Source organism: Rhinichthys klamathensis, unplaced genomic scaffold (genome assembly GCF_029890125.1).
Source record: "Rhinichthys klamathensis goyatoka isolate OS25496 unplaced genomic scaffold, OSU_Roscu_1.1 h1tg000313l_1, whole genome shotgun sequence".
Classification (NCBI taxonomy): Eukaryota; Metazoa; Chordata; class Actinopteri; order Cypriniformes; family Leuciscidae; genus Rhinichthys; species Rhinichthys klamathensis.
This window is the reverse complement of record NW_026606831.1, coordinates 225,193-252,659: the sequence shown is the minus strand read 5'-3', so window position 1 is coordinate 252,659 and position 27,467 is coordinate 225,193. Positions and strand designations below refer to the sequence as shown.

General features: G+C 41.3%; 1 protein-coding gene and 21 non-coding genes across 22 annotated transcripts; 1 reads left to right on the top strand and 21 right to left on the bottom strand.

The window, feature by feature from the left end:
- Nucleotides 1-440: 440 nt before the first annotated feature.
- trnat-cgu (transfer RNA threonine (anticodon CGU)) lies at nucleotides 441-514 on the bottom strand. Its single transcript has one exon. It is a non-coding gene; the product is annotated as a tRNA-Thr (tRNA).
- Nucleotides 515-1,241: 727 nt separating this feature from the next.
- trnat-agu (transfer RNA threonine (anticodon AGU)) lies at nucleotides 1,242-1,315 on the bottom strand. Its single transcript has one exon. It is a non-coding gene; the product is annotated as a tRNA-Thr (tRNA).
- Nucleotides 1,316-1,826: 511 nt separating this feature from the next.
- Nucleotides 1,827-1,915, bottom strand: trnar-ucu (transfer RNA arginine (anticodon UCU)). Its single transcript is given in 2 exon segments — nucleotides 1,827-1,862; nucleotides 1,879-1,915. It is a non-coding gene; the product is annotated as a tRNA-Arg (tRNA).
- A 141-nt stretch (nucleotides 1,916-2,056) lies between these two features.
- On the bottom strand, nucleotides 2,057-2,130 carry trnat-ugu (transfer RNA threonine (anticodon UGU)). The gene has a single exon. It is a non-coding gene; the product is annotated as a tRNA-Thr (tRNA).
- An 842-nt stretch (nucleotides 2,131-2,972) lies between these two features.
- trnat-cgu (transfer RNA threonine (anticodon CGU)) lies at nucleotides 2,973-3,046 on the bottom strand. The gene has a single exon. It is a non-coding gene; the product is annotated as a tRNA-Thr (tRNA).
- A 726-nt stretch (nucleotides 3,047-3,772) lies between these two features.
- trnat-agu (transfer RNA threonine (anticodon AGU)) lies at nucleotides 3,773-3,846 on the bottom strand. The gene has a single exon. It is a non-coding gene; the product is annotated as a tRNA-Thr (tRNA).
- A 511-nt stretch (nucleotides 3,847-4,357) lies between these two features.
- trnar-ucu (transfer RNA arginine (anticodon UCU)) lies at nucleotides 4,358-4,446 on the bottom strand. Its single transcript is given in 2 exon segments — nucleotides 4,358-4,393; nucleotides 4,410-4,446. It is a non-coding gene; the product is annotated as a tRNA-Arg (tRNA).
- Nucleotides 4,447-4,587: 141 nt separating this feature from the next.
- trnat-ugu (transfer RNA threonine (anticodon UGU)) lies at nucleotides 4,588-4,661 on the bottom strand. Its single transcript has one exon. It is a non-coding gene; the product is annotated as a tRNA-Thr (tRNA).
- Nucleotides 4,662-5,504: 843 nt separating this feature from the next.
- On the bottom strand, nucleotides 5,505-5,578 carry trnat-cgu (transfer RNA threonine (anticodon CGU)). The gene has a single exon. It is a non-coding gene; the product is annotated as a tRNA-Thr (tRNA).
- A 726-nt stretch (nucleotides 5,579-6,304) lies between these two features.
- On the bottom strand, nucleotides 6,305-6,378 carry trnat-agu (transfer RNA threonine (anticodon AGU)). Its single transcript has one exon. It is a non-coding gene; the product is annotated as a tRNA-Thr (tRNA).
- Nucleotides 6,379-6,889: 511 nt separating this feature from the next.
- trnar-ucu (transfer RNA arginine (anticodon UCU)) lies at nucleotides 6,890-6,978 on the bottom strand. The gene is given in 2 exon segments: nucleotides 6,890-6,925; nucleotides 6,942-6,978. It is a non-coding gene; the product is annotated as a tRNA-Arg (tRNA).
- A 141-nt stretch (nucleotides 6,979-7,119) lies between these two features.
- Nucleotides 7,120-7,193, bottom strand: trnat-cgu (transfer RNA threonine (anticodon CGU)). The gene has a single exon. It is a non-coding gene; the product is annotated as a tRNA-Thr (tRNA).
- An 844-nt stretch (nucleotides 7,194-8,037) lies between these two features.
- Nucleotides 8,038-8,111, bottom strand: trnat-cgu (transfer RNA threonine (anticodon CGU)). The gene has a single exon. It is a non-coding gene; the product is annotated as a tRNA-Thr (tRNA).
- A 4,809-nt stretch (nucleotides 8,112-12,920) lies between these two features.
- trnat-agu (transfer RNA threonine (anticodon AGU)) lies at nucleotides 12,921-12,994 on the bottom strand. The gene has a single exon. It is a non-coding gene; the product is annotated as a tRNA-Thr (tRNA).
- A 515-nt stretch (nucleotides 12,995-13,509) lies between these two features.
- Nucleotides 13,510-13,598, bottom strand: trnar-ucu (transfer RNA arginine (anticodon UCU)). Its single transcript is given in 2 exon segments — nucleotides 13,510-13,545; nucleotides 13,562-13,598. It is a non-coding gene; the product is annotated as a tRNA-Arg (tRNA).
- Nucleotides 13,599-13,740: 142 nt separating this feature from the next.
- trnat-cgu (transfer RNA threonine (anticodon CGU)) lies at nucleotides 13,741-13,814 on the bottom strand. The gene has a single exon. It is a non-coding gene; the product is annotated as a tRNA-Thr (tRNA).
- An 841-nt stretch (nucleotides 13,815-14,655) lies between these two features.
- On the bottom strand, nucleotides 14,656-14,729 carry trnat-cgu (transfer RNA threonine (anticodon CGU)). The gene has a single exon. It is a non-coding gene; the product is annotated as a tRNA-Thr (tRNA).
- A 726-nt stretch (nucleotides 14,730-15,455) lies between these two features.
- Nucleotides 15,456-15,529, bottom strand: trnat-agu (transfer RNA threonine (anticodon AGU)). Its single transcript has one exon. It is a non-coding gene; the product is annotated as a tRNA-Thr (tRNA).
- A 512-nt stretch (nucleotides 15,530-16,041) lies between these two features.
- Nucleotides 16,042-16,130, bottom strand: trnar-ucu (transfer RNA arginine (anticodon UCU)). Its single transcript is given in 2 exon segments — nucleotides 16,042-16,077; nucleotides 16,094-16,130. It is a non-coding gene; the product is annotated as a tRNA-Arg (tRNA).
- Nucleotides 16,131-16,271: 141 nt separating this feature from the next.
- trnat-ugu (transfer RNA threonine (anticodon UGU)) lies at nucleotides 16,272-16,345 on the bottom strand. Its single transcript has one exon. It is a non-coding gene; the product is annotated as a tRNA-Thr (tRNA).
- An 899-nt stretch (nucleotides 16,346-17,244) lies between these two features.
- Nucleotides 17,245-17,318, bottom strand: trnat-cgu (transfer RNA threonine (anticodon CGU)). Its single transcript has one exon. It is a non-coding gene; the product is annotated as a tRNA-Thr (tRNA).
- Nucleotides 17,319-25,293: 7,975 nt separating this feature from the next.
- Nucleotides 25,294-27,190, top strand: cbln20 (cerebellin 20). Its single transcript, XM_056271250.1, has 4 exons — nucleotides 25,294-25,397; nucleotides 25,517-25,618; nucleotides 25,729-25,869; nucleotides 26,380-27,190. The coding sequence occupies exons 1-4, from the start codon at nucleotides 25,391-25,393 to the stop codon at nucleotides 26,805-26,807; spliced, it is 678 nt and encodes a 225-aa protein (XP_056127225.1). The 5' UTR covers nucleotides 25,294-25,390; the 3' UTR covers nucleotides 26,808-27,190.
- Nucleotides 27,191-27,467: the final 277 nt, after the last annotated feature.

Here is a 27,467-nt window from a genome sequence, read left to right as displayed (position 1 = left end):
CTCGAAACCTCCCAGACGCTATACATTTTCGTTATCCTCCTTATTTCAAAACGGTGAATTGAGCTAATTACTAGAGTACTCTGTGATCCGACTTGGCTGTGTCCAATAAGGGAGAAGAGCAGAATGTGAGGGGTAGGCTTCTGAAGTAGTTTGTGGACCCCAGTTTTGAACATATGTCTGACTCACAGAGACATCAGAGCAAAAGAGGCCATTCACACTTCTGGTGGGACTCAAAACCACAACCAGGGAATTTCTCCATTCGCATCATAGAAGTCCAAAGTTCCATCAATTGCACCACAGAGCCATAAAATGACCCACTTCAAGGAAGTATTGCATGCGCAGCTCTTCTTCGTTTTTCCAATTTTGTGCAGGTACACACTGTTTGGCATGCAAAGACTTTCATATGTGACAAGTTTAAGCACTCCCATATCCTGTGGCATAGGCACTGCTGGGATTTGAACCCAGGATCTCCTGTTTACGAGACAGGCGCTTTGACCAGCTAAGCCACAGCGCCAGTTACAAAAGTGTGGTGAAACTTGTCGGTAAAACAAGTCTAAAAGAGGTAGCACATGTGGAAAAAAGCTGATTACGTTATGAAAGAGGTCCCTTAGAGGTAAGAGGATTGTTTCCAAAACATGATGGCCTTTCAGGCCGCAAGGGAATGTCTGAACTCATTTCATTTTGGCTCTACACTCTCAACACTCATGCCTAAAATGTTTCCTGAGCTTTCTTCTGATATGAAAGGGCAAAATCCAGAAAGATATCCATGTATTATTCTTCATATATGTAAAGACTTTGTTTGTAAAAATGTCCATAGGCTTGACTTTATCAATAGGTAGTAGCAGATTTCGGCCCTAAGCCAGGGGCTTGCAAACCATTCTAGAAGCGCATCTGCACCACATATATGTTTTTATTATCTCTCTCTCATTTAAAACAGGTGAATCAAATAATTGACTGATTAGTAACGTACTCGATGATCTGACTTGGGTGTGCCCAATAAGGAAAACAAGAAAAATGTGCTGCGTTGGGTTCCTGAAAAAGTTGGAAAACCCCAGGTTTAAGCAAATGTCAGTCTGGCAAAGACGTCTATGCAAAGGGACACCATTCGTGACTCAGGTGGGACCCAAAAACCAACAACCTTTATAAAGCCTTCATTTGCAACCGAGAGGTCCAGATTGTCTTTCCTGCCGAGACTTTAACATCTGAAAAGGTTGAACGACTACTCTTAGAAGCCACAGATTAGGCACTGCTGGGATTCGAACCCAGGATCTCCTGTTTACTAGACAGGCGCTTTGACCAACTAAGCCACAGCGCCAGGTGCTGTCCCTGATTCGATGCTTTTGTATACAAAGTCTAAAAGAGGTAGCACGTCAGGAGAATAGCTGATTACATTATGAATAGGTCCCTTTGAAGTTAGAGAGTTATTTCCAAAACCTGAAAGGTGTGCAGGCTTCTGTTCAGGGACATGGGAATATCTCAAACCATTTCATTTTGGATTGAAACTCTCAGTTACGATACATCTAAACGCTGTTTCAGCTAGGAGAAATGGAAAGCATGTTTTTTTTCTTTTGCTAGGTAGGTGGCCAACAATAGGTAGTTGCAGATTTTGGCCTGAGCCATTGGATTTCAACCCATTCTTGTTATCTCCCTTATTTAAATAGGTGACTTAAGCTAATTAGTAGAGTACTTTATGATCTGAGTTGGGTGTGTGCAATAAGCGAAATAAGCAGAGCGTGAAGGGGATGCTTCAGAAGTAGTTTGTGGATCCAAGGCTTTAAGCGTATGCTTGTCCAACACAAAGACATCTGAGCAAAAGAGGGTATGCACGACTCTGGTGGGACTCGAACCCACAACCTTTGAATACCTCCATTCACAACCTAGAAGTCCAATGCGCTATCCATTGCGCCACAGAGCCACAAAAAGCCAAGCTTTAAGACACTATTGCATGCACATCACTTCTTAGATTTCCACTTTTTGTGCAGATACACACTGTTCAGCATCCAAAGATTTACGTATGTAAAAAGGGTAGGTGAGCAGTTCCCACATCCCGCGGCACAGGCACTGCTGGGATTCGAACCCAGAATCTCCTGTTTACAAGACAGGCGCTTTGACCAACTAAGCCACAGCGCCACTTGCTAACCCTCTGCGATGTGTTTGAATAAAAAGTAAAAAAAAAAAAGTAAAAAAAAAGAGGTTGCAGGTCAGGAAAATAGCGGATTACATCATGAAAGGGGTTAGGGGATTATTTCCAAAACCCGAGATATCCGAGGGAATATCTGAAACTCTCAATACTTGTGTCTGAAATGTTTTTGGAACCTCCAGTTACAATCCATCTAAACTCTGTCTCAGCTTGGAGAAATGGAAAGCAATTTTTGCTATGCTTTCAGCTGATCTGAAAGACAAAATCCAGAAAGATTTTCATGAATTAAATATTCATATTTGTAAAGACTGTTTTGAACACACATCCAGAGGCTAGATCTCAACAACAGGAAGTAGCAGATTTTGGCCTAAGCCAGTGGTTTTCAAACCATTCTCGAAACCTCCCAGACGCTATACATTTTCGTTATCCTCCTTATTTCAAAACGGTGAATTGAGCTAATTACTAGAGTACTCTGTGATCCGACTTGGCTGTGTCCAATAAGGGAGAAGAGCAGAATGTGAGGGGTAGGCTTCTGAAGTAGTTTGTGGACCCCAGTTTTGAACATATGTCTGACTCACAGAGACATCAGAGCAAAAGAGGCCATTCACACTTCTGGTGGGACTCAAAACCACAACCAGGGAATTTCTCCATTCGCATCCTAGAAGTCCAAAGCTCCATCAATTGCACCACAGAGCCATAAAATGACCCACTTCAAGGAAGTATTGCATGCGCAGCGCTTCTTCGTTTTTCCAATTTTGTGCAGGTACACACTGTTCGGCATGCAAAGACTTTCATATGTGACAAGTATAAGCACTCCCATATCCTGTGGCATAGGCACTGCTGGGATTTGAACCCAGGATCTCCTGTTTACGAGACAGGCGCTTTGACCAGCTAAGCCACAGCGCCAGTTACAAAAATGTGGTGAAACTTGTCGGTAAAACAAGTCTAAAAGAGGTAGCACATGAGGAAAAAAGCTGATTACGTTATGAAAGAGGTCCCTTAGAGGTAAGAGGATTGTTTCCAAAACATGATGGCCTTTCAGGCTTCAAGGGAATGTCTGAACTCATTTCATTTTGGCTCTACACTCTCAACACTCATGCCTAAAATGTTTCCTGAGCTTTCTTCTGATATGAAAGGGAAAAATTTAGAAAGATATCCATGTATTATTCTTAATATATGTAAAGACTTTGTTTGTACAAATGTCCATAGGCTTGACTTTATCAATAGGTAGTAGCAGATTTCGGCCCTAAGCCAGGGGCTTGCAAACCATTCTTGAAGCGCATCTGCACCACATATATGTTTTTATTATCTCTCTCTCATTTAAAACAGGTGAATCAAATAATTGACTGATTAGTAACGTACTCGATGATCTGACTTGGGTGTGCCCAATAAGGAAAACAAGAAAAATGTGCTGCGTTGGCTCCTGAAAAAGTTGGAAAACCCCAGGTTTAAGCAAATGTCAATCTGGCAAAGACGTCTATGCAAAGGGACACCATTCGTGACTCAGGTGGGACCCAAAAACCAACAACCTTTATAAAGCCTTCATTTGCAACCGAGAGGTCCAGATTGTCTTTCCTGCCGAGACTTTAACATCTGAAAAGGTTGAACGACTACTCTTAGAAGCCACAGATTAGGCACTGCTGGGATTCGAACCCAGGATCTCCTGTTTACTAGACAGGCACTTTGACCAACTAAGTCACAGCGCCAGGTGCTGTCGCTGATTCGATGCTTTTGTATACAAAGTCTAAAAGAGGTAGCACGTCAGGAGAATAGCTGATTACATCATGAATATGTCCCTTTGAAGTTAGAGGGTTATTTCCAAAACCTGAAAGGTGTGCAGGCTTCTGTTCAGGGACATGGGAATATCTCAAACCATTTCATTTTGGATTGAAACTCTCAGTTACGATACATCTAAACGCTGATTCAGCTAGGAGAAATGGAAAGCATGTTTTTTTTCTTTTGCTAGGTAGGTGGCCAACAATAGGTAGTTGCAGATTTTGGCCTGAGCCATTGGATTTCAACCCATTCTTGTTATCTCCCTTATTTAAATAGGTGACTTAAGCTAATTAGTAGAGTACTTTATGATCTGAGTTGGGTGTGTGCAATAAGCGAAATAAGCAGAGCGTGAAGGGGATGCTTCAGAAGTAGTTTGTGGATCCAAGGCTTTAAGCGTATGCTTGTCCAACACAAAGACATCTGAGCAAAAGAGGGTATGCACGACTCTGGTGGGACTCGAACCCACAACCTTTGAATACCTCCATTCACAACCTAGAAGTCCAATGCGCTATCCATTGCGCCACAGAGCCACAAAAAGCCAAGCTTTAAGACACTATTGCATGCACATCACTTCTTAGATTTCCACTTTTTGTGCAGATACACACTGTTCAGCATCCAAAGATTTACGTATGTAAAAAGGGTAGGTGAGCAGTTCCCACATCCCGCGGCACAGGCACTGCTGGGATTCGAACCCAGAATCTCCTGTTTACAAGACAGGCGCTTTGACCAACTAAGCCACAGCGCCACTTGCTAAACCCTCTGCGATGTGTTTGAATAAAAAGTAAAAAAAAAAAAGTAAAAAAAAAGAGGTTGCAGGTCAGGAAAATAGCGGATTACATCATGAAAGGGGTTAGGGGATTATTTCCAAAACCCGAGATATCCGAGGGAATATCTGAAACTCTCAATACTTGTGTCTGAAATGTTTTTGGAACCTCCAGTTACAATCCATCTAAACTCTGTCTCAGCTTGGAGAAATGGAAAGCAATTTTTGCTATGCTTTCAGCTGATCTGAAAGACAAAATCCAGAAAGATTTTCATGAATTAAATATTCATATTTGTAAAGACTGTTTTGAACACACATCCAGAGGCTAGATCTCAACAACAGGAAGTAGCAGATTTTGGCCTAAGCCAGTGGTTTTCAAACCATTCTCGAAACCTCCCAGACGCTATACATTTTCGTTATCCTCCTTATTTCAAAACGGTGAATTGAGCTAATTACTAGAGTACTCTGTGATCCGACTTGGCTGTGTCCAATAAGGGAGAAGAGCAGAATGTGAGGGGTAGGCTTCTGAAGTAGTTTGTGGACCCCAGTTTTGAACATATGTCTGACTCACAGAGACATCAGAGCAAAAGAGGCCATTCACACTTCTGGTGGGACTCAAAACCACAACCAGGGAATTTCTCCATTCGCATCCTAGAAGTCCAAAGCTCCATCAATTGCACCACAGAGCCATAAAATGACCCACTTCAAGGAAGTATTGCATGCGCAGCGCTTCTTCGTTTTTCCAATTTTGTGCAGGTACACACTGTTCGGCATGCAAAGACTTTCATATGTGACAAGTTTAAGCACTCCCATATCCTGTGGCATAGGCACTGCTGGGATTTGAACCCAGGATCTCCTGTTTACGAGACAGGCGCTTTGACCAGCTAAGCCACAGCGCCAGTTACAAAAATGTGGTGAAACTTGTCGGTAAAACAAGTCTAAAAGAGGTAGCACATGAGGAAAAAAGCTGATTACGTTATGAAAGAGGTCCCTTAGAGGTAAGAGGATTGTTTCCAAAACATGATGGCCTTTCAGGCTTCAAGGGAATGTCTGAACTCATTTCATTTTGGCTCTACACTCTCAACACTCATGCCTAAAATGTTTCCTGAGCTTTCTTCTGATATGAAAGGGAAAAATTTAGAAAGATATCCATGTATTATTCTTAATATTTGTAAAGACTTTGTTTGTACAAATGTCCATAGGCTTGACTTTATCAATAGGTAGTAGCAGATTTCGGCCCTAAGCCAGGGGCTTGCAAACCATTCTTGAAGCGCATCTGCACCACATATATGTTTTTATTATCTCTCTCTCATTTAAAACAGGTGAATCAAATAATTGACTGATTAGTAACGTACTCGATGATCTGACTTGGGTGTGCCCAATAAGGAAAACAAGAAAAATGTGCTGCGTTGGCTCCTGAAAAAGTTGGAAAACCCCAGGTTTAAGCAAATGTCAATCTGGCAAAGACGTCTATGCAAAGGGACACCATTCGTGACTCAGGTGGGACCCAAAAACCAACAACCTTTATAAAGCCTTCATTTGCAACCGAGAGGTCCAGATTGTCTTTCCTGCCGAGACTTTAACATCTGAAAAGGTTGAACGACTACTCTTAGAAGCCACAGATTAGGCACTGCTGGGATTCGAACCCAGGATCTCCTGTTTACTAGACAGGCACTTTGACCAACTAAGCCACAGCGCCAGGTGCTGTTGCTGATTCGATGCTTTTGTATACAAAGTCTAAAAGAGGTAGCACGTCAGGAGAATAGCTGATTACATCATGAATATGTCCCTTTGAAGTTAGAGGGTTATTTCCAAAACCTGAAAGGTGTGCAGGCTTCTGTTCAGGGACATGGGAATATCTCAAACCATTTCATTTTGGATTGAAACTCTCAGTTACGATACATCTAAACGCTGATTCAGCTAGGAGAAATGGAAAGCATGTTTTTTTTCTTTTGCTAGGTAGGTGGCCAACAATAGGTAGTTGCAGATTTTGGCCTGAGCCATTGGATTTCAACCCATTCTTGTTATCTCCCTTATTTAAATAGGTGACTTAAGCTAATTAGTAGAGTACTTTATGATCTGAGTTGGGTGTGTGCAATAAGCGAAATAAGCAGAGCGTGAAGGGGATGCTTCAGAAGTAGTTTGTGGATCCAAGGGTTTAAGCGTATGCTTGTCCAACACAAAGACATCTGAGCAAAAGAGGGTATGCACGACTCTGGTGGGACTCGAACCCACAACCTTTGAATATCTCAATTCACAACCTAGAAGTCCAATGCGCTATCCATTGCGCCACAGAGCCGCAAAAAACCAAGCTTTAAGACACTATTGCATGCACATCACTTCTTAGATTTCCACTTTTTGTGCAGATACACACTGTTCAGCATCCAAAGATTTACGTATGTAAAAAGGGTAGGTGAGCGGTGCCCACATCCCCCGGCACAAGCACTGCTGGGATTCGAACCCAGAATCTCCTGTTTACGAGACAGGCGCTTTGACCAACTAAGCCACAGCGCCACTTGCTAAACCTTCTGCGATGTGTTGGAATAAAAAAAAAGAAAAAAAAAAAAAAAGAAAAGAGGTTGCAGGTCAGGAAAATAGCGGATTACATCATGAAAGAGGTTAGGGGATTATTTCCAAAACCCGAGATATCCGAGGGAATATCTGAAACTCTCAATACTTGTGTCTGAAATGTTTTTGGAACCTCCAGTTACAATCCATCTAAACTCTGTCTCAGCTTGGAGAAATGGAAAGCAATTTTTGCTATGCTTTTTAGCTGATCTGAAAGACAAAATCCGGAAAGATTTTCATGAATTAAATATTCATATTTGTAAAGACTGTTTTGAACACACATCCAGAGGCTAGATCTCAACAATAGGAAGTAGCAGATTTTGGCCTAAGCCAGTGGCTTTCAAACCATTCTCGAAACCTCCCAGACGCTATACATTTTCGTTATCCTCCTTATTTCAAAACGGTGAATTGAGCTAATTACTAGAGTACTCTGTTATCCGACTTGGCTGTGTCCAATAAGGGAGATGAGCAGAATGTGAGGGGTAGGCTTCTGAAGTAGTTTGTGGACCCCAGTTTTGAACATATGTCTGACTCACAGAGACATCAGAGCAAAAGAGGCCATTCACACTTCTGGTGGGACTCAAAACCACAACCAGGGAATTTCTCCATTCGCATCCTAGAAGTCCAAAGCTCCATCAATTGCACCACAGAGCCATAAAATGACCCACTTCAAGGAAGTATTGCATGCGCAGCGCTTCTTCGTTTTTCCAATTTTGTGCAGGTACACACTGTTCGGCATGCAAAGACTTTCATATGTGACAAGTTTAAGCACTCCCATATCCTGTGGCATAGGCACTGCTGGGATTTGAACCCAGGATCTCCTGTTTACGAGACAGGCGCTTTGACCAGCTAAGCCACAGCGCCAGTTACAAAAGTGTAGTGAAACTTGTCGGTAAAACAAGTCTAAAAGAGGTAGCACATGTGGAAAAAAGCTGATTACGTTATGAAAGAGGTCCCTCAGAGGTAAGAGGATTGTTTCCAAAACATGATGGCCTTTCAGGCCGCAAGGGAATGTCTGAACTTATTTCATTTTGGCTCTACACTCTCAACACTCATGCCTAAAATGTTTCCTGAGCTTTCTTCTGATATGAAAGGGCAAAATCCTGGGGTTTCCGGTTCCGCTAGCGAGAGGATGGCAGCCTAATTTGGTAGCTCCCGATGATGTCTTAAGATATACCCCTAAGTTACTCTTTTTGTTAATACCTGGGAATTTTTGTCAAAATGGAAAAGGGGGTTTCTACCAGAAGTAGGAAAACCGCAATTTTGGTTGAGGACGAGACCACTTCGAGCCATGGTGACCGAGGCTACCCCCCGGAGCTAAGCCCTCAGAGCGGCGACACACCTGAGCCCAGCATGCAACGTATTCTGGACGAACTACGTGAATTTAGAAAAGATAATAACGTGCAGCTGGCGGACATTAAACAAAAAATACAAGGCGTGAACGACAGATTGGATGAAGCGGAAGGAAGAATAGAGGAAACAGAGACGGTGCTACAAGCGGCATCGACGCTAATTAAGAGGCTATCCCAACGTCAAGCTAAGCTGGAAGCTAGGCTGATAGACCAGGAGGGTCGTGCTCGTAGGGAGAATCTGAGGATCTACGGGATACCTGAGGATAAGGAAGGGGCCGATATGGTTCCTTTTCTGGATAATTTGTTTAAAAAAGCGCTAGACCTTCCTGACGACCGGGATTTGCGGATTGAACGAGCACATCGAGCACTGTCTCAAAAGCCGGACAGCGCGCAGGGGAAGCCCCGCTCTATCGTGGTAAAGTTTGGGAGTTACCGTATAAAAGAGGAGGTTCTCCGGAAAGCATGGCAGAAAAAAGAAGTATTCTGTGATGAAACGTGTTTCTTTGTTGACCATGACTTTCCAGTTGAAGTGCTTAAAAAACGGAACGAGTACGCGGATGCTAAAAAAATACTGAAAAATGAACGCATCAGGTTTCAGACCCCATATCCAGCAAAGATGCGGGTGTTTTATGAGGATGGCACCCGTCTCAACCAGGACGCATCAGAAGCGACGAGAGATATGGCTGCTTGCGGTTTTCCTGTCGCCGCCGTACCGACCACAGCAGTCCCGGATCATGAGGAGATTCAACTCCTGTCTTCGTGGCAGACGGTGAGAAGACGACGACAAACGCGGAGCGGCGACCAAGAGTCTGGTGCAACAAGGGAAAATACACAGAAAAGCCATCACGCACGATTCAAGGAAAAGCTTCAGGGATTCAGAAGACTATCTTCTATTGAGGATTGATGCAGTAAGGTCACCTCACAAAGTTTGTTAATTTTTGCTAGAGGTTTGAGTGACTTGTCCCTTTTGATTTATTTTTACAATTATAACAATTGAGTAGGGCTACTGTTAATTTTTCAGTTAATCCAATTAAAGGGTTCCTACTTATTTTATTTTTTAGTTAATACAATTATGGGTCGGGACAATCAAATTTGTGTGTATGTTTATGTTTTTTGCAACACAAAATCTTGCTAGTGTGCGGACAATATATAGGGCCCCGTCTCTGCGACGAGGTGGGTCGTCTCCCTATTGGGACGTAGACCATTCAAGGCCTTGCAGGGCTCTCTTGATACAAGCCTCAACCTTGGAAACACAGATTTTATTTTGGTTTCTTCATGATGATGATGTCATTGTTTACTTTGTTCGTTTTTGTTTAATACATGTTCTTTGGGAGAGATTTTGTTGGTGCATAAGCTTTATAAAACTGGATATGGTGTATGGGGAGGCCTTATACGGGTTCATCAGATAAGAAAAGTATGAATATACAGGACCTTAAGATAGTATCACTTAATGTGAAGGGCATTTCAAACCCAGTTAAGAGAAGTAAAATCTTATCAAAAATGAAGCGGGAAAAGGCTCAGATTGTTCTCTTACAAGAGACACATCTATCTTTAACAGAACATGAAAAAATGAGAAGAATGGGATACACAAGGACGTATTATTCATCCTATAAATCTGGTCGAAGAAGAGGGGTAATAATATTAATCTCACAAAAAATACCTTTTGAGTACATATCAGAGTTATCTGATAAGGAAGGGAGGTATATAATGGTTACTGGAAAGATAAATAATGTAATAATTACAATATGTAATGTTTATGTTCCTCCTGGAAGCAGTTTTGGTCTGTATAGGAACATGTTTGATTTAATGGTGAAAGCAACAGGACTTGTAATCTGCGGGGGTGACTGGAACCTTCGCCTCAACCCGGAATTAGATACATCCAAAAATGTACCTACTACATCATTACATAAGAAAGTTCCTAATTTAATGAACCTCTTACAAAAATTTTGTAGTTATTCTGGTTATAAATTGAATGTACAAAAGACTCAATTGTTGGCTTTTAATTACTCTCCCCCAACATGTCTTACTGATAAATTTAAGCTAAACTGGGATAATCTTTCACTGAAATATTTAGGTATACACCTACCAAATAATGTTTCACGGCTTGGGGAGATGAACTATGACCCCCTTTGGATAAAAATTAGAGAAGATATCAAAAGGTGGAACTCTGTTTCCTTTCTTAGTCTAAGTCATAGAATTGATTGCGTGAAAATGAATATCCTTCCACGATATCTTTTTTTATTTCAAGCCCTTCCTGTAGAAATCTCCTTAAAAGAATTTTCAGAAATAGATAAAATAATCTCCCGGTTTATTTGGCAAGGGAAGAAACCTAGGGTTAAATTTAAAACATTGCAGCTATTGAAGGAAGAGGGGAGAATGGGGTTAACTTATTTTAAAGGATATTACTACGCGGCCCAAATTAGACCCTTTATTAACCTATGTTCCCCAAATTTTCTTGCCAGGTGGAAAGATATTGAACTTTCGATCATGAAGGACCCCCCGATACATGCATTACTGGCCTGTACGAACCTAGATAGGCTTATAAAGGATACGCAAAATCCGTGGATCAAAATCCAATTAAAAATTTGGAATAAAGTAAAAGGAGAGTATCAGTTGAACGATAAAATACAGATAATTCAATGGTGTGCTTTTGACCCTGGTTTCAGGCCAAATTTGATGGATAACCGTTTTAAATCATGGATTTTTAAAGGTATAACAACTTTTTATTCACTCACAGAAAACGGAAAATTAAGGGATTTTGAGAGTCTGAAAAATGAACACCATCTTGAAAATTCTGATTTTTTCCGATACCTGCAAGTTCGCAATTATTTTGAACATAATATTAAACCGAAAACAGACCTTAATGACCCAATATTAAAAACAATATTGATTGCATATAAAAATGCTACTGTTAAGGGGGTTATTTCTAAGTTGTACAAAGGTTTCCTGGTGAAAAATACCCATTCCACAGACTACATAAAAGAAAAATGGGAAAAGGAAAGCAATGTATCAATATCTACAGATGACTAGTTAAATATATGTAAGTTTCAATGGAAAAGTACAAATTCTCATATATGGCGGGAGTTTAATTGGAAATGTCTTATCCGTTTTTTTATAACACCGAAGCAAAAAGCACATTTTGACCCTGGTGGTGCTAAATGCTGGAGGCTGTGTGGCACTCGGGAGGCTGATCACTGGCATGCATTTTGGGATTGCCCAAAAATCAAACCATTTTGGGCAGAGTTTCACAAGATTTTAACTACTACACTTAATAATAAAGTACCGTTACAGTTTTCCTCTCTGTTTTTGGGGAATTGTGAGTTCTTGTCCAGAATTGCTGATAAGTATTTATATGCCATTCTTACGTCTGCCTGCAAAAAAGCATTTACAAGACGTTGGCTGCTTCCCGACCCTCCCACAGTCTCAGAATGGATAGATATTGTAAATGAGATATATGTAATGGAATCAATTAACTTTTCCATTCGTCTTAAGAAAAGTATATTTGTTAGTCGGTGGGCCAAATGGGTCAAATATGTAAGGCCCTTAAGACCAGACTTTGTGGAGGTGCTGAATTGATGATCCTGTGTTTTACTGTTCCGTCCTCCTCCATATCCTCTCCTTTTATGTCTTAGACAATGTAGTTATTTGTATATTTTGTAATGCACTAGTTTATCTCTCCCTAATTGTTCAAAGTATGTGTATGTATTGTCCAAAAAAAAAAAAAAAAGAAAAACAACAGCAATTGGAAAGATACTATTGCTACTTTTATTCTGTACTTCTGTCTTGCTGACTGAAAATAAAGAATTTCAAAAAAAAAAAAGAAAGGGCAAAATCCAGAAAGATATCCATGTATTATTCTTCATATATGTAAAGACTTTGTTTGTACAAATGTCCATAGGCTTGACTTTATCAATAGGTAGTAGTAGATTTCGGCCCTAAGCCAGGGTCTTGCAAACCATTCTAGAAGCGCATCTGCACCACATATATGTTTTTATTATCTCTCTCTCATTTAAAACAGGTGAATCAAATAATTGACTGATTAGTAACGTACTCAATGATCTGACTTGTGTGTGCCCAATAAGGAAAACAAGAAAAATGTGCTGTGTCGGCTCCTGAAAAAGTTGGAAAACCCCAGGTTTAAGCAAATGTCAGTCTGGCAAAGACGTCTATGCAAAGGGACACCATTCGTGACTCAGGTGGGACCCAAAAACCAACAACCTTTATAAAGCCTTCATTTGCAACCGAGAGGTCCAGATTGTCTTTCCTGCCGAGACTTTAACATCTGAAAAGGTTGAACGACTACTCTTAGAAGCCACAGATTAGGCACTGCTGGGATTCGAACCCAGAATCTCCTGTTTACTAGACAGGCGCTTTGACCAACTAAGCCACAGCGCCAGGTGCTGTCCCTGATTCGATGCTTTTGTATACAAAGTCTAAAAGAGGTAGCACGTCAGGAGAATAGCTGATTACATTATGAATAGGTCCCTTTGAAGTTAGAGGGTTATTTCCAAAACCTGAAAGGTGTGCAGGCTTCTGTTCAGGGACATGGGAATATCTCAAATCATTTCATTTTGCATTGAAACTCTCAGTTACGATACATCTAAACGCTGTTTCAGCTAGGAGAAATGGAAAGCATGTTTTTTTTTCTTTTGCTAGGTAGGTGGCCAACAATAGGTAGTTGCAGATTTTGGCCTGAGCCATTGGATTTCAACCCATTCTTGTTATCTCCCTTATTTAAATAGGTGATGACTTAAGCTAATTAGTAGAGTACTTTATGATCTGAGTTGGGTGTGTGCAATAAGCGAAATAAGCAGAGCGTGAAGGGGATGCTTCAGAAGTAGTTTGTGGATCCAAGGGTTTAAGCGTATGCTTGTCCAACACAAAGACATCTGAGCAAAAGAGGGTATGCACGACTCTGGTGGGACTCGAACCCACAACCTTTGAAAACCTCCATTCACAACCTAGAAGTCCAATGCGCTATCCATTGCGCCACAGAGCCACAAAAAAGCCAAGCTTTAAGACGCTATTGCATGCACATCACTTCTTAGATTTCCACTTTTTGTGCAGATACACACTGTTCAGCATCCAAAGATTTACGTATGTAAAAAGGGTAGGTGAGCGGTGCCCACATCCCGCGGCACAGGCACTGCTGGGATTCGAACCCAGAATCTCCTGTTTACGAGACAGGCGCTTTGACCAACTAAGCCACAGCGCCACTTTCTAAACCTTCTGCGATGTGTTGGAATAAAAAGAAAGAAAAAAAAGAAAAAAAGAGGTTGCAGGTCAGGAAAATAGCGGATTACATCATGAAAGAGGTTAGGGGATTATTTCCAAAACCCGAGATATCCGAGGGAATATCTGAAACTCTCAATACTTGTGTCTGAAATGTTTTTGGAACCTCCAGTTACAATCCATCTAAACTCTGTCTCAGCTTGGAGAAATGGAAAGCAATTTTTGCTATGCTTTCAGCTGATCTGAAAGACAAAATCCAGAAAGATTTTCATGAATTAAATATTCATATTTGTAAAGACTGTTTTGAACACACATCCAGAGGCTAGATCTCAACAATAGGAAGTAGCAGATTTTGGCCTAAGCCAGTGGTTTTCAATACATTCTCGAAACCTCCCAGACGCTATACATTTTCGTTATCCTCCTTATTTCAAAACGGTGAATTGAGCTAATTACTAGAGTACTCTGTGATCCGACTTGGCTGTGTCCAATAAGGGAGATGAGCAGAATGTGAGGGGTAGGCTTCTGAAGTAGTTTGTGGACCCCAGTTTTGAACATATGTCTGACTCACAGAGACATCACAGCAAAAGAGGCCATTCACACTTCTGGTGGGACTCAACACCACAACCAGGGAATTTCTCCATTCGCATCCTAGAAGTCCAAAGCTCCATCAATTGCACCACAGAGCCATAAAATGACCCACTTCAAGGAAGTATTGCATGAGCAGCGCTTCTTCGTTTTTCCAATTTTGTGCAGGTACACACACTGTTCGGCATGCAAAGACTTTCATATGTGACAAGTTTAAGCACTCCCATATACTGTGGCATAGGCACTGCTGGGATTTGAACCCAGGATCTCCTGTTTACGAGACAGGCGCTTTGACCAGCTAAGCCACAGCGCCAGTTACAAAAGTGTGGTGAAACTTGTCGGTAAAACAAGTCTAAAAGAGGTAGCACATGAGGAAAAAAGCTGATTACGTTATGAAAGAGGTCCCTTAGAGGTAAGAGGATTGTTTCCAAAACATGATGGCCTTTCAGGCCTCAAGGGAATGTCTGAACTCATTTCATTTTGGCTCTACACTCTCAACACTCATGCCTAAAATGTTTCCTGAGCTTTCTTCTAATATGAAAGGGCAAAATCCAGAAAGATATCCATGTATTATTCTTCATATATGTAAAGACTTTGTTTGTACAAATGTCCATAGGCTTGACTTTATCAATAGGTAGTAGCAGATTTCGGCCCTAAGCCAGGGGCTTGCAAACCATTCTTGAAGCGCATCTGCACCACATATATGTTTTTATTATCTCTCTCTCATTTAAAACAGGTGAATCAAATAATTGACTGATTAGTAACATACTCGATGATCTGACTTGGGTGTGCCCAATAAGGAAAACAAGAAAAATGTGCTGCGTCGGCTCCTGAAAAAGTTGGAAAACCCCAGGTTTAAGCAAATGTCAGTCTGGCAAAGACGTCTATGCAAAGGGACACCATTCGTGACTCAGGTGGGACCCAAAAACCAACAACCTTTATAAAGCCTTTATTTGCACCCGAGAGGTCCAGATTGTCTTTCCTGCCGAGACTTGAACATCTGAAAAGGTTGAACGACTACTCTTAGAAGCCACAGATTAGGCACTGCTGGGATTCGAACCCAGGATCTCCTGTTTACTAGACAGGCGCTTTGACCAACTAAGCCACAGCGCCAGGTGCTGTCCCTGATTCGATGCTTTTGTATACAAAGTCTAAAAGAGGTAGCACGTCAGGAGAATAGCTGATTACATTATGAATAGGTCCCTTTGAAGTTAGAGAGTTATTTCCAAAACCTGAAAGGTGTGCAGGCTTCTGTTCAGGGACATGGGAATATCTCAAACCATTTCATTTTGGATCGAAACTCTCAGTTACGATACATCTAAACGCTGTTTCAGCTAGGAGAAATGGAAAGCATGTTTTTTTTTCTTTTGCTAGGTAGGTGGCCAACAATAGGTAGTTGCAGATTTTGGCTTGAGCCATTGGATTTCAACCCATTCTTGTTATCTCCCTTATTTAAATAGGTGACTTAAGCTAATTAGTAGAGTACTTTATGATCTGAGTTGGGTGTGTGCAATATGCGAAATAAGCAGAGCGTGAAGGGGAAGCTTCAGAAGTAGTTTGTGGATCCAAGGGTTTAAGCGTATGCTTGTCCAACACAAAGACATCTGAGCAAAAGAGGGTATGCACGACTCTGGTGGGACTCGAACCCACAACCTTTGAATACCTCCATTCACAACCTAGAAGTCCAACACGCTATCCATTGCGCCACAGAGCCACAAAAAGCCAAGCTTTAAGACACTATTGCATGCACATCACTTCTTAGATTTCCTCTTTTTGTGCAGATACACACTGTTCAGCATCCAAAGATTTACGTATGTAAAAAGGGTAGGTGAGCGGTGCCCACATCCCGCTGCACAGGCACTGCTGGGATTCGAACCCAGAATCTCCTGTTTACAAGACAGGCGCTTTGACCAACTAAGCCACAGCGCCACTTGCTAAACCTTCTGCGATGTGTTGGAATAAAAAAAAAAAAAAAAAAAAAAAAAAAAAAAAAAAAAAGGTTGCAGGTCAGGAAAATAGCGGATTACATCATGAAAGAGGTTAGGGGATTATTTCCAAAACCCGAGATATCCAAGGGAATATCTGAAACTCTCAATACTTGTGTCTGAAATGTTTTTGGAACCTCCAGTTACAATCCATCTAAACTCTGTCTCAGCTTGGAGAAATGGAAAGCAATTTTTGCTATGCTTTCAGCTGATCTGAAAGACAAAATCCAGAAAGATTTTCATGAATTAAATATTCATATTTGTAAAGACTGTTTTGAACACACATCCAGAGGCTAGATCTCAACAATAGGAAGTAGCAGATTTTGGCCTAAGCCAGTGGTTTTCAAACCATTCTCGAAACCTCCCAGACGCTATACATTTTCGTTATCCTCCTTATTTCAAAACGGTGAATTGAACTAATTACTAGAGTACTCTGTGATCCGACTTGGCTGTGTCCAATAAGGGAGATGAGCAGAATGTGAGGGGTAGGCTTCTGAAGTAGTTTGTGGACCCCAGTTTTGAACATATGTCTGACTCACAGAGACATCAGAGCAAAAGAGGCCATTCACACTTCTGGTGGGACTCAAAACCACAACCAGGGAATTTCTCCATTCGCATCCTAGAAGTCCAAAGCTCCATCAATTGCACCACAGAGCCATAAAATCAAATAATTTGATTTTAATCAAATAAAAATCAAATATTGCAAATAAGCATGCAATACTTCAAGGAAGTATTGCATGCGCAGCGCTTCTTCGTTTTTCCAATTTTGTGCAGGTACACACTGTTCGGCATGCAAAGACTTTCATATGTGACAAGTTTAAGCACTCCCATATCCTGTGGCATAGGCACAGCTGGAATTTGAACCCAGGATATCCTGTTTACGAGACAGGCGCTTTGACCAGCTAAGCCACAGCGCCAGTTACAAAAGTGCGGTGAAACTTGTCGGTAAAACAAGTCTAAAAGAGGTAGCACATGAGGAAAAAAGCTGATTACGTTATGAAAGAGGTCCCTTAGAGCAGGGATGGGCAACGTAGGTCTGTCCTACAGAGTTTAGCTCCAACCCTGAAAAAAATCACCTACCTGTAACTTTCTAGTAATCCTGAAGACCTTGATGAGCTTGTTCAAGTGTGTTTGATTTGGGTTGAAGCTAAACTCTGTAGGACAGTGGCCCTCCAGGACCGAAGTTGCCCATCCCTGCCTTAGAGGTAAGAGGATTCTTTCCAAAACATGACGGCTTTTTGTAGCCCGTGGCAGATTGTAGGCCCTTCCAGACAGCTCTGATGTCCTTATCCCCGACCTGTTTTTCAATCCTGGCCTTATACAGCCTCTTAGCATGCTGAATGGCTTTGCTGAGTGCATATTTGGCATTGATGTAGGCAGCCTTGTCTCTACTCCTGTGGGCCGCCTCCTTCTCCTTCCTCCGTAGCCTTACTTCCTTATTGAACCATGGCTTACTATTCCCATAAATGACAATAGATTGCCTGGGAATGCAAAGTTCCTCACAAAAGTAAATGTAGGACGAGCATGTGTCTACATACTCATCAAAGTTATTGCATGCCAATTTAATAGTATCCCAGTCTGTAATATCAAAGCAGGTTTGTAGTGTTTCAATTGCAACGGGTGACCATTTCTGTACAGCACTCTTGATCGGTTTTTGTTTTTTGAATAAAGACCGGTATGTGGGGATGAGTTTAATCACAGCATGATCGCCATTGCCTAGTGGCGCACGCGCCAGAGATGGGGTCTCGAGTTTGAGACTCGGACTCGAGTGCGACTTAAGTCCCACACACAGTGACTTCAGACTCGACTTGAGACTCGTCCTCGAAAGACTTCAGACTCGACTCGGACTCGAGCTGCGGGACTCGTGAACAATGTTTATTTTTAGGAAACGTTTGATGAGCTTGCTGTTATCCCCCTCCCTCCGTTACCTATAACCTGCCTACGTAACACGTACTACATGGCCTATTGCTGGCAGCGCGCGCGCGACCACACATGAGAGGATAACAAACAAAAAGTTCGACTGCATCGGCCGCTGCTGTGCCATTCATCGTTAGCTTTAGGTTCAAAAACTTCAAACAAGACGCGCTCAAAAGAAGCGCTCAATGCAAAATATGCAGTATCACGATAAAAGATTCTGGCTCAACTACATCTAATTTTATCAGGCGTCTGAAAACGCACCCTGATAGGTGAGTAAACATGTTTAGCTCAGCATTCACCATCTACCGTTAGCTTGCTTATTGCTTTAGCTACCTAACGTTACGGGAGGTTTACTCCGATTGTCTTCCTTATGAAATATGAATGAGCGTTTGTTTTATTGCCAAACTTGTGGTGGTCGATTAACGTAACGTTAATCATTTACGTGCCGCTGGCTGCCCGTTGTCTACAAACAGGTTACAGGATTATTGTTGTTTATGTAACGTTACAGTTTCATTTAGTTATAACGTTACACTGGTTTTAGAGTCTGGGATGTGTTGACTTACAGTATATAAGCTATGATTAGTTGCATAGGCAGTGCAGCCAGAAGAAGCCAGAAATGTTTTGTGGCCCATACCTAGTGTGTTAAGAGAAAAGAAGGTTAACCAGTCTGATCTCACCCTTTGGATTTTTTTATTTCTAAACATTTTGTTCTTAACAAGTTACATGCCATAAGTTGGTCAGTTGCTTCACATTTACACTAAAGATTTTGAGCAATTGAATGTTTTGGAAGTGCACTGTAGTGTTAAAAATTTCATTTGGATGCAATAGTTTATTTGCATTTAGCTACACTGATGTTTTGCACTAAATAGGAGTGTGTCAATTTTAGTGTTGTGAGTTATATCATTTTCTATATTTGGTCTTATGTCTTAGTATGTTCAAGCTACAAGGCAAAATAAAGAAATTAACTAAAAGTAAAGCATTCTTGGTGTTTTTGTCATGTTGCAATAGCCTGTTTACACTGATTATATACCAAAATCAAAGCTGATACTGTATGCTAATAGATAAAGGAGTCATAATAACATATGGTACCACTTTATTTTGATAGTCCACTTTATACATTCGACTAACTATAAGTAACTTTGCAGCTGCATGTCAATTAACTCTCATTAGAGTATTAGTAGGCTTAATATCTGCTAATTATGTATTATAATATCTTATTTTGTTGGTTCCCCAACAGATATTCTACTGACTATAAGTAACTTGGCAACTACAAGTCAACTTGTTCTCCAAACCCGAACCCACATCATAACCTGACAGTCTACTACAGTCTACTAATACTCTAATGAGAGTTAGTTGACATGTAGTTGAAAATGTACATGGTTAGTAGAATGTCTAAAGTGGACTATCGAAATAAAGTGTAACCTAACATATTACATGCTTTAAATTCCTTATATAAAGCTATGCAGTGTTCTAAGCAACCTGGATGGGTCGCTGTACGTGATGCAACACTTATAACCACAAGAGACTTGAGACATGACTTGGACTCTAGGTCAAAGACTTGAGACTTGACTTGGACTCTAGCTCAGAGACTTGAGACTTGACTTGGACTCTAGCTCAGAGACTTGAGACTTGACTTGGACTCTAGCTCAGAGACTTGAGACTTGACTTGGACTCTAGCTCAGAGACTTGAGACTTGACTTGGACTCTAGCTCAGAGACTTGAGACTTGACTTGGACTCTAGCTCAGAGACTTGTGAACATCTCTGGCACGCGCACAAGCACGATATGCCTCTTTGATGGAAGAATAGCAATGATCTAGAGTTCGTTCTCCCCTGGTGGCACAGCGCACCAACTGATGGTATTTAGGAAGTTCAGATCTCAGATCAGTGTGGTTGAAATCACCCAAGACAAATACAGTGGAATTAGGGAACTTAATCTCTACTTCCGTGATATGATCAGCTAAAAGCTGCTGCGCTGTGTCGGCGTGCGCCAGTGGCTGAACGTAGACACACGCAAGAATAATGGATGATATTTCCCTAGGCGAGTAGAAAGGTTTGCAATGTATGCCCAGCAGTTCCAGATCGGGGGAACATAATTCAACAATGACTGTTAAATCGCTGCACCACTTGTTACTCACATAAACGCAGACACCTCCGCCTTTTGTTTTCCCAGTGGTTGTCGCATCGCGGATGCTCTAAAGAGCTGATAGCCGGGTAGGTTCACCGCCGTGTCAGGAATATTGGAGTGAAGCCAGGTTTCCGTAAAGCAGAACGCGGCAATATGAGAATAGTCCTTGTCCGTCTCCAACCGAAGTTGGAGCTCATCCAGCTTATTGCTGAGTGATCTCACGTTAGCCAGTACTAGTCCAGGTAAAAGTTGCACGGAACATTTTCTTCTCCAAGCGGCGACGGCAGCCGGCTCAATTACCCCTCGCTCTACTACGGGGGAGTAGCCTCCATGGACGAGCTCTCGAGTGTTTGTGTGGGCTACAATCCGTGGAGCTTCTGAGGATATCCGAATGAAAACCCTGCAAATCAGGGTGGCAACTAAGGGATGAAGTTGCGCTGATGTTTAGAATGTTTAGAAGTTCACCTCGGGTGTAGGTAATTTTCATTCTAGCTCCGTACGATAGACATAAACACAGACAAACTTTCCTCCTGCACGAGATCTCCACGGCCGCCAACTAAGCGCCGCCCACCGCCTAGGGGTGTAAATCGGAGCCTACATGACGATTCGATACGATACCGATTTCTTAAGCCAACGATTCGATTATTTTCGATACTTCAGAATTCCCCGCGATACGATTCGATTCTATTCGATACGATTCAATAATCGATATTTTTACATGATATCTATTAAGTTTCAAATAAATCAACAAAAATGTTTATAATTTGCCTTTTATTGAGAATACAGGAACAGTATTCTATTCACATAATGTGTATGTTGTGCTCAATGCACTGCAAATAGAACAGCATATATAACAGTTACTGCATACAGTTCTAAACTTGATTCTATCAAATCTTGGTGCGTTTCCGTGCATCTTACGTCATCGCAAACGTGCACGACGCATGATAGAAAACAGAACACGGGTCAATATATTGTGTTTTTTTATTTTATTTGGTGCTATTATGCACAGCTGAGTGAACCACACCGGTTTACTGTGTGTCGCATTTGGCTTTTTGCTGATTGCAAACGCAGGAGACAGTGGATTTCCATTAATTTGTTGCTCTGAGTCCACGCGCTATGTGTGTGCGAATACAGACTCACTCTCGCTCTTATCCAAGGTAAATTATCAACACTATCATCCCTTACATGTGTTTATATTTAACTAAATACATCATAATCAGCTACAAAGCATGCGCAGGTCACTTACTTCCTTAACAAGTGCGCACCCGAGTCCGTGATGCTTTCACATTCACGCGAGCCGCGGCACGGTTCGAGTGCAACCGAACTCAGTGCACCTCCTCCAGGCAGTCTCGGGTTTGGTACCCCAGTGCGCACCCGGGTCCGCATGCCAGACAGCGTTTACATAATTAGCGATTTTTCATGCGAACCGTGCCCGTTCCGTTCCGAGTTGGTGTGAAAGCACCCTAGACTTTTCAAGTAAGCTGTTGAAGTAGCCTTTTGTACACATTAGCGCCTGTTTGTTTATGTTAGTAACTGCTAGCTTGGAATTCGCCAACTAAGGGGGGTTTTACACTGGGCTCGTTTGCTGTGGTCCGAGACCGAGCGCGTTTGTTCCCGGCGCCCCCGCAGTGTTGGTCTGGTTTCATACTCAACTTGATTCTATCGAACCCTGGTGCGTTTGTGTGCATATTACGTCATCGGAAACGTGCACGGCGCATGATAGAAAACAGAACGCGGGTCAATATTGTGTTTTTTATTAATTCGCTGTTATTATGCGCAGTTGAGTGAACAATACAGGTTTACAATGCGTGTGTCACATAAGGTGGACTTCTGCTGCTTGCAAACGGACTCTTTTGAGGAGACAGAGGATTTCCAAATTTGGTGCCCTGATTTCATGCGCAATGCACGAATACACTGCAGGCTCACTCTCGCTCGTATCCAAGGTAAATCATCAACATTATCATCCCTTACAAGTGTTTTATTTAACTGAATACATCACAATAAGCTAAAACGCATGCGCAGGTCACTTTACTTCCTGAACAAGTGCGCACCCGAGTCTGTGCTTCTTTCACATTCACGCGAACCGCGGCACGGTTCGGGAGCAACCGAACTCAGACCACCTCCTCCAGGTAGTCTCGGGTTCGGTACCCCAGTGCGCACCCGGGTCCCATGACAGCGTTCACATTAGCGATTTTTCATGCGAACCGTGCCCCGTTCCGAACTAAACTGCCAGTGTGAAAGCCCCTTAAGTGACTGAGGGTGCATTCACACTGGCAGTTTAGTTCGGTGACTAACTAACGTTAGCCCAGTGCATAACAATTGTTTGTACGCATATGAGCGGATGCTGAAAATAGACAGGCGGCAAAACGAACACATTAATCGATACTCTTGCGGACGCATCGATGCATCGAATCATCGGCTGTATAATCGATGCATCGATACAAATCGATTAATATTTACACTCCTACCACCGCCGTCATGATTATGAAGGTGTCATGTCAGTCTTATGCACACCCCTTTAAGTAAAGTGTTACCCAAGTTCAAATAGACAGTACTTGATAGAAAAACAAAGACGTGGCATTCAAGCTCAATACTTTTATTAACAATGAGTCGTGAAAACTCTGAATCAACAATCAACTTTAATTTGTGAATATTATAAAAGGAGGAATCACAATTTAAGAAATATAGACTTTAGGTCAAATATTAAAATCACAACCCACCATTCTTAAAATAGGATTAGCCAAGCCTGTAGGAAGAAGGGACAGAGTCATCCCACCGCCCTAAGAGCACACGCCACACGTGCACGGTTTTCCAGATCATTAACCAACCGCTTTAAAAAAGGTGTAGTGAATAATACAAATAACTCTACACTACCAAATCAATACTCAGGGCAGAAAATCCCACGCCACATGCAGTGAAGAAAGGAAAGGGCCGGATTACCCGGAGGAAAGTACTCCCACACAGGCTGGCTCCTAAAACACAGAAAATATGGATGAAAACTCCCCTTTACACATCATATAACATAGACCTCAGCGGTTGGTCCAAACCGGACTCAAAGAGTAAAATCAATTACAAAAATAACAACAAGAAATCACTTCAGAATAGAAAAATCAGTATATAACCATAAACTTAAGATTTGTATAACAAAAATAAATCATAAGCAAAACAGCAGGGCCTTGACATCAGAGGTCCATATGCATAGAACTCCACAAAGAAAGATATCTGCCGTAATCCAAGAGTGGAATAGACTCTGTGTGATACAGCTCGTTGCTACAGGCTAAACATGGCATCCACAAAAAATTGAAATTGAAATTTGTTGGTCCCAGTGTCAGAAGTAGTGATGAATAGGAGCATGTGCAAAAGTGTGCCCAAGTTAGTGGAAAACTACTAGGAAAAGCAACAGCTGAAGTAGACCTTGGTAAAGAATATAAAAGGTGTCGCACAGCTCCTCCTCCTGGTCTTACACTCTGCAGGCAGGCTCTGAATGTCTGTATGACTGTCTGACCTTCTCTTGCAAGAGAATAAATTACTTTAAAAGACAATTTGACTCAGCGTCTCTTACGCAGTGATGATGTTTAAGAAGTTTTTGCCACAACACCGCCCATGCGCTCACACTCTTGCATCGAGGATTTCCTCCCTGCGTTTAACACAGAATAAACAATGTAAATAAACTAAACGTCTTTGTGCAAACTATTACAGCAAATGCCACACTCACACCTCGCTATGGCGCTTCGGGGTCACAACACCGGTTAACCCATTAACCCATGTGATAATGAGCTGATGAGTTGAATCAGGTGTGTTTGATTAGGGAGACAAAGAAAACGTGCAGTGTTGGTGGGTCGCCAGGACAGGTTTGGGAACCACTGGCCTAGACAACAGATACAACAAAACAATAACAGACTTTACAACCCGATATAGATTATTTTTTATTGATAAACGTTTACAATTCAGCTATTATTCAATAAAAATAAAAAACAAAGCAATAAATAAAGTTAAAACTCACCCATTTTGCAGCTCTTCTATCAGTCGTGCGTGTCCGGTGTGCGATACCTGTGAGTAGTCCTAAACGCTGTGCTTCTCGTTCAGCCTCAAGGGAATGTTTGAAATCATTTAATTTTGGCTCTAAATGTTCTCAAATGTTCCTTGAGCTTTCCTCTGATATGAAAGGGCAAAACTTTCATTTTTAGTGAATGGTTCGAAACTGTCATTGGTTTTTTCTTCATATTACCTATTCTGTGAAGCTTTTCCTTTGGAGTGGAAAAAAAATACATGAAGCACTTTGTCCCGAGGCTTCAGGCCTTGCGTCAGCAGAGCCAGAGTACTTGTAGTTACAGAGACTTGCTGCCATCCACGGCGATGATATCAGACCGGTGTCAGTTTCATGTTTATTTGAAAGTAAATCAGACCATTTTTGTAAATTTAAATGATTACAGGTTCTGCAGGATCTCTGTTAAAATGTCTTGCTTCATGTCCTGATCAACAGTGCCATCGATTATTTGCAATATTGAGGAAGTGTCTAACTTGAATTTTCTTTCAACGTGCCTTTTACATTTGTTATTCAGGTACCTTGGTAAAGTAGCATTTATCATTCACCTTAGATGAGAAGTCAAAATCCATTATTTCACAGTGCCAGTTTAGGCATGCTGTTGTTGTTACAATTGAACATACAATATGCGGTTTGGTATACTCAGCTCCAAGATGAAGAATGATAAACTTGTATAAGTGGTACCCTAGAGAAAACAGCCATGGGAATAACATAATGTGCTTTAGCTGAAAAACAATCTTTGTCCCATATTCAGCACTGTATTGCATGGGAAACACACTCAAACAAAAGGCCCTGCCCATTGCTATTGAAAGACCAGAGGTGTAGCCTTTATAACCAGCATTACTCAAGTTGATGTCAACACATCTTCCTGCGAGACTACAGTCAAGAGACATCAGCAGAAATGAAGGGTGAGACTGACTATAAAATAAACTAAATTAAACTTTTAGTCCTTCACCTGTATATACAATTGCATATAATTATGTACAGGATTGCCTGGATGTATGTAACTTTCTTTTACATGTTTTAGCCATTGTAATCTTAAGCTTCTTGGGATGTGCACTTGCACAAGACAGAATTTTTTCATGGAATGGTCCGGGAGAACCCAGTGAAGTTGACCCCAATGAGAATGGTGACTTAAAAAAAACATACAAATAGAAAGGTCACATAAAAACCTTAAACATCAATTCAGGCACTAGGAAAGTGAGATACGATGATGCTCGTTTCTTTGCCTCTCTGAAGTGTGTCCGACTGATGTGGCGTCCTGTGGATGCTGCCTGATGAAGAATCAGATGTGGAAGATGGAGACCTTTTTCAACATGAGCTTAAATGAGCTACAAAGGGGACTGGAGAGAGCTCATGCAGTCTTAAACAATATTCGTGGTGAGCCATTTGTAGCGGTCTTGTTTGCCTATCTTGGTATTCAACTTTGTTGAATTTAGCCTGCACTTAATTCAAAGTCCTTATACCTTTTAACAAAATTTAAGTCACATGCATTGAAAATCACATGCTCAAATGTATTATTAGAAGGTTAAGAATTCCTAATGTAGCTGACAGCGATGGGATCGTAATTTTACATGCTGGATTGCAATTATTCTTATTTCTTCAATCTATTTGCATATTGAGTTGTGATTTTGTAATATCTATTCAACAATCTAGTTGCTATTGGTGGATGTGTTAATTCTCTTACACAGCCAACAGAAAACATGACACATATTGAGTGAATGTACATTTAATTTCCTCACAAGCAAACCCTAAAACATGAACCTGCCTAAAAGGTTAACACTGTTCTACTCTCCTCTTAGCACTGCGTTATTCTTCAGAAAGTGTCATAATGATAAATGTTCTAAGTTTCCTTTAAGAGTTACTTTCCCTTTTCTTATGTTTGGACAGCCAGTCGGAGTGCCTTCTCTGTGGCTCTTACTGATACACGCCAATGTGTCGGCCCGAATCGCGAAGACTCTGTGGTGAAGTATGGCAGTGTATTTATTAACTTGGGAGATGGCTACAGTACCAACACTGGTGTTTTTGTAGCTCCACGTTCTGGTGTCTACAGCCTGGCACTAACTGTTTATAGTGATGCTGGTGCTGCCGGAGCCACACTCGCTGCTTGTGCTCGACTCCGGCTGAACGGACGCACACTCGCATCTCCGAGTGAGAAGAACAATCAAGACCAGCAGGACAGTGTTAGCGCTGTGCTAGCAGTGCAGCTGAATGCAGGAGACCAGGTGGATGTTGCTCTTCCAGCCGGCTGCTTTCTGTGCGACGATAACAACCACTACAACACTTTCACCGGGTTCCTGCTCTATGCAACTGATTAATATACAGACAATTAATGCTGTTTTCAAATATACATACTACACGATTTATACTGTATTTGACTTTTTTAATGTATAAAATACAGTACTAAGTGTGCGACAATTACTTCATTTATCTTGTTGTATGCTCTTTTTGATTTCATTAGTGCAAGAATGCTATATATTGTGATTTCAAACACATTTCCTCTGCCCTCTTAACAAATATTATGTTTCTCTCTCTGTGACACACTATATGTTTAAATGAACTAAAACAAGATGTCTTTCAAGCTACTCTAAGAGTTCAAAAACAAAATATGAGGTCAGGGTAATAGATTAAAACTGTTTCAATGCAAAGAACATAATCAAAAATACTACTTTTGTGTTGAAATAAACATTATGGTTATTTTGCTCTGACACATTCACTTGACCTTCTCTTACCCCAAAAGCAACACACATCGATTCAGCTCACACTCAAACATCGTTGAATTTGCATTCGCATTTAGTTCTAAAAGTAAACCATTACAGGCTTTATGGTATATTTATAATTAGAATATATCATTTAGTAATACAGATTCAGTCTTTATGGCATATTTATTGAATTGTTTCAATTTATAATTCCAAAAGTTAGAACATTTTGTAAAAAGTGTCATTTAAATAATGCAATTTTTTTTAGTGAATTAATTA

Coding starts and splice junctions, on each gene's coding strand:
- cbln20 (XM_056271250.1), top strand. Junction 25,619..25,728: donor AGTTGACCCCAATGAGAATG/GTGACTTAAAAA, acceptor GCCTCTCTGAAG/TGTGTCCGACTGATGTGGCG. Junction 25,870..26,379: donor AGTCTTAAACAATATTCGTG/GTGAGCCATTTG, acceptor ATGTTTGGACAG/CCAGTCGGAGTGCCTTCTCT.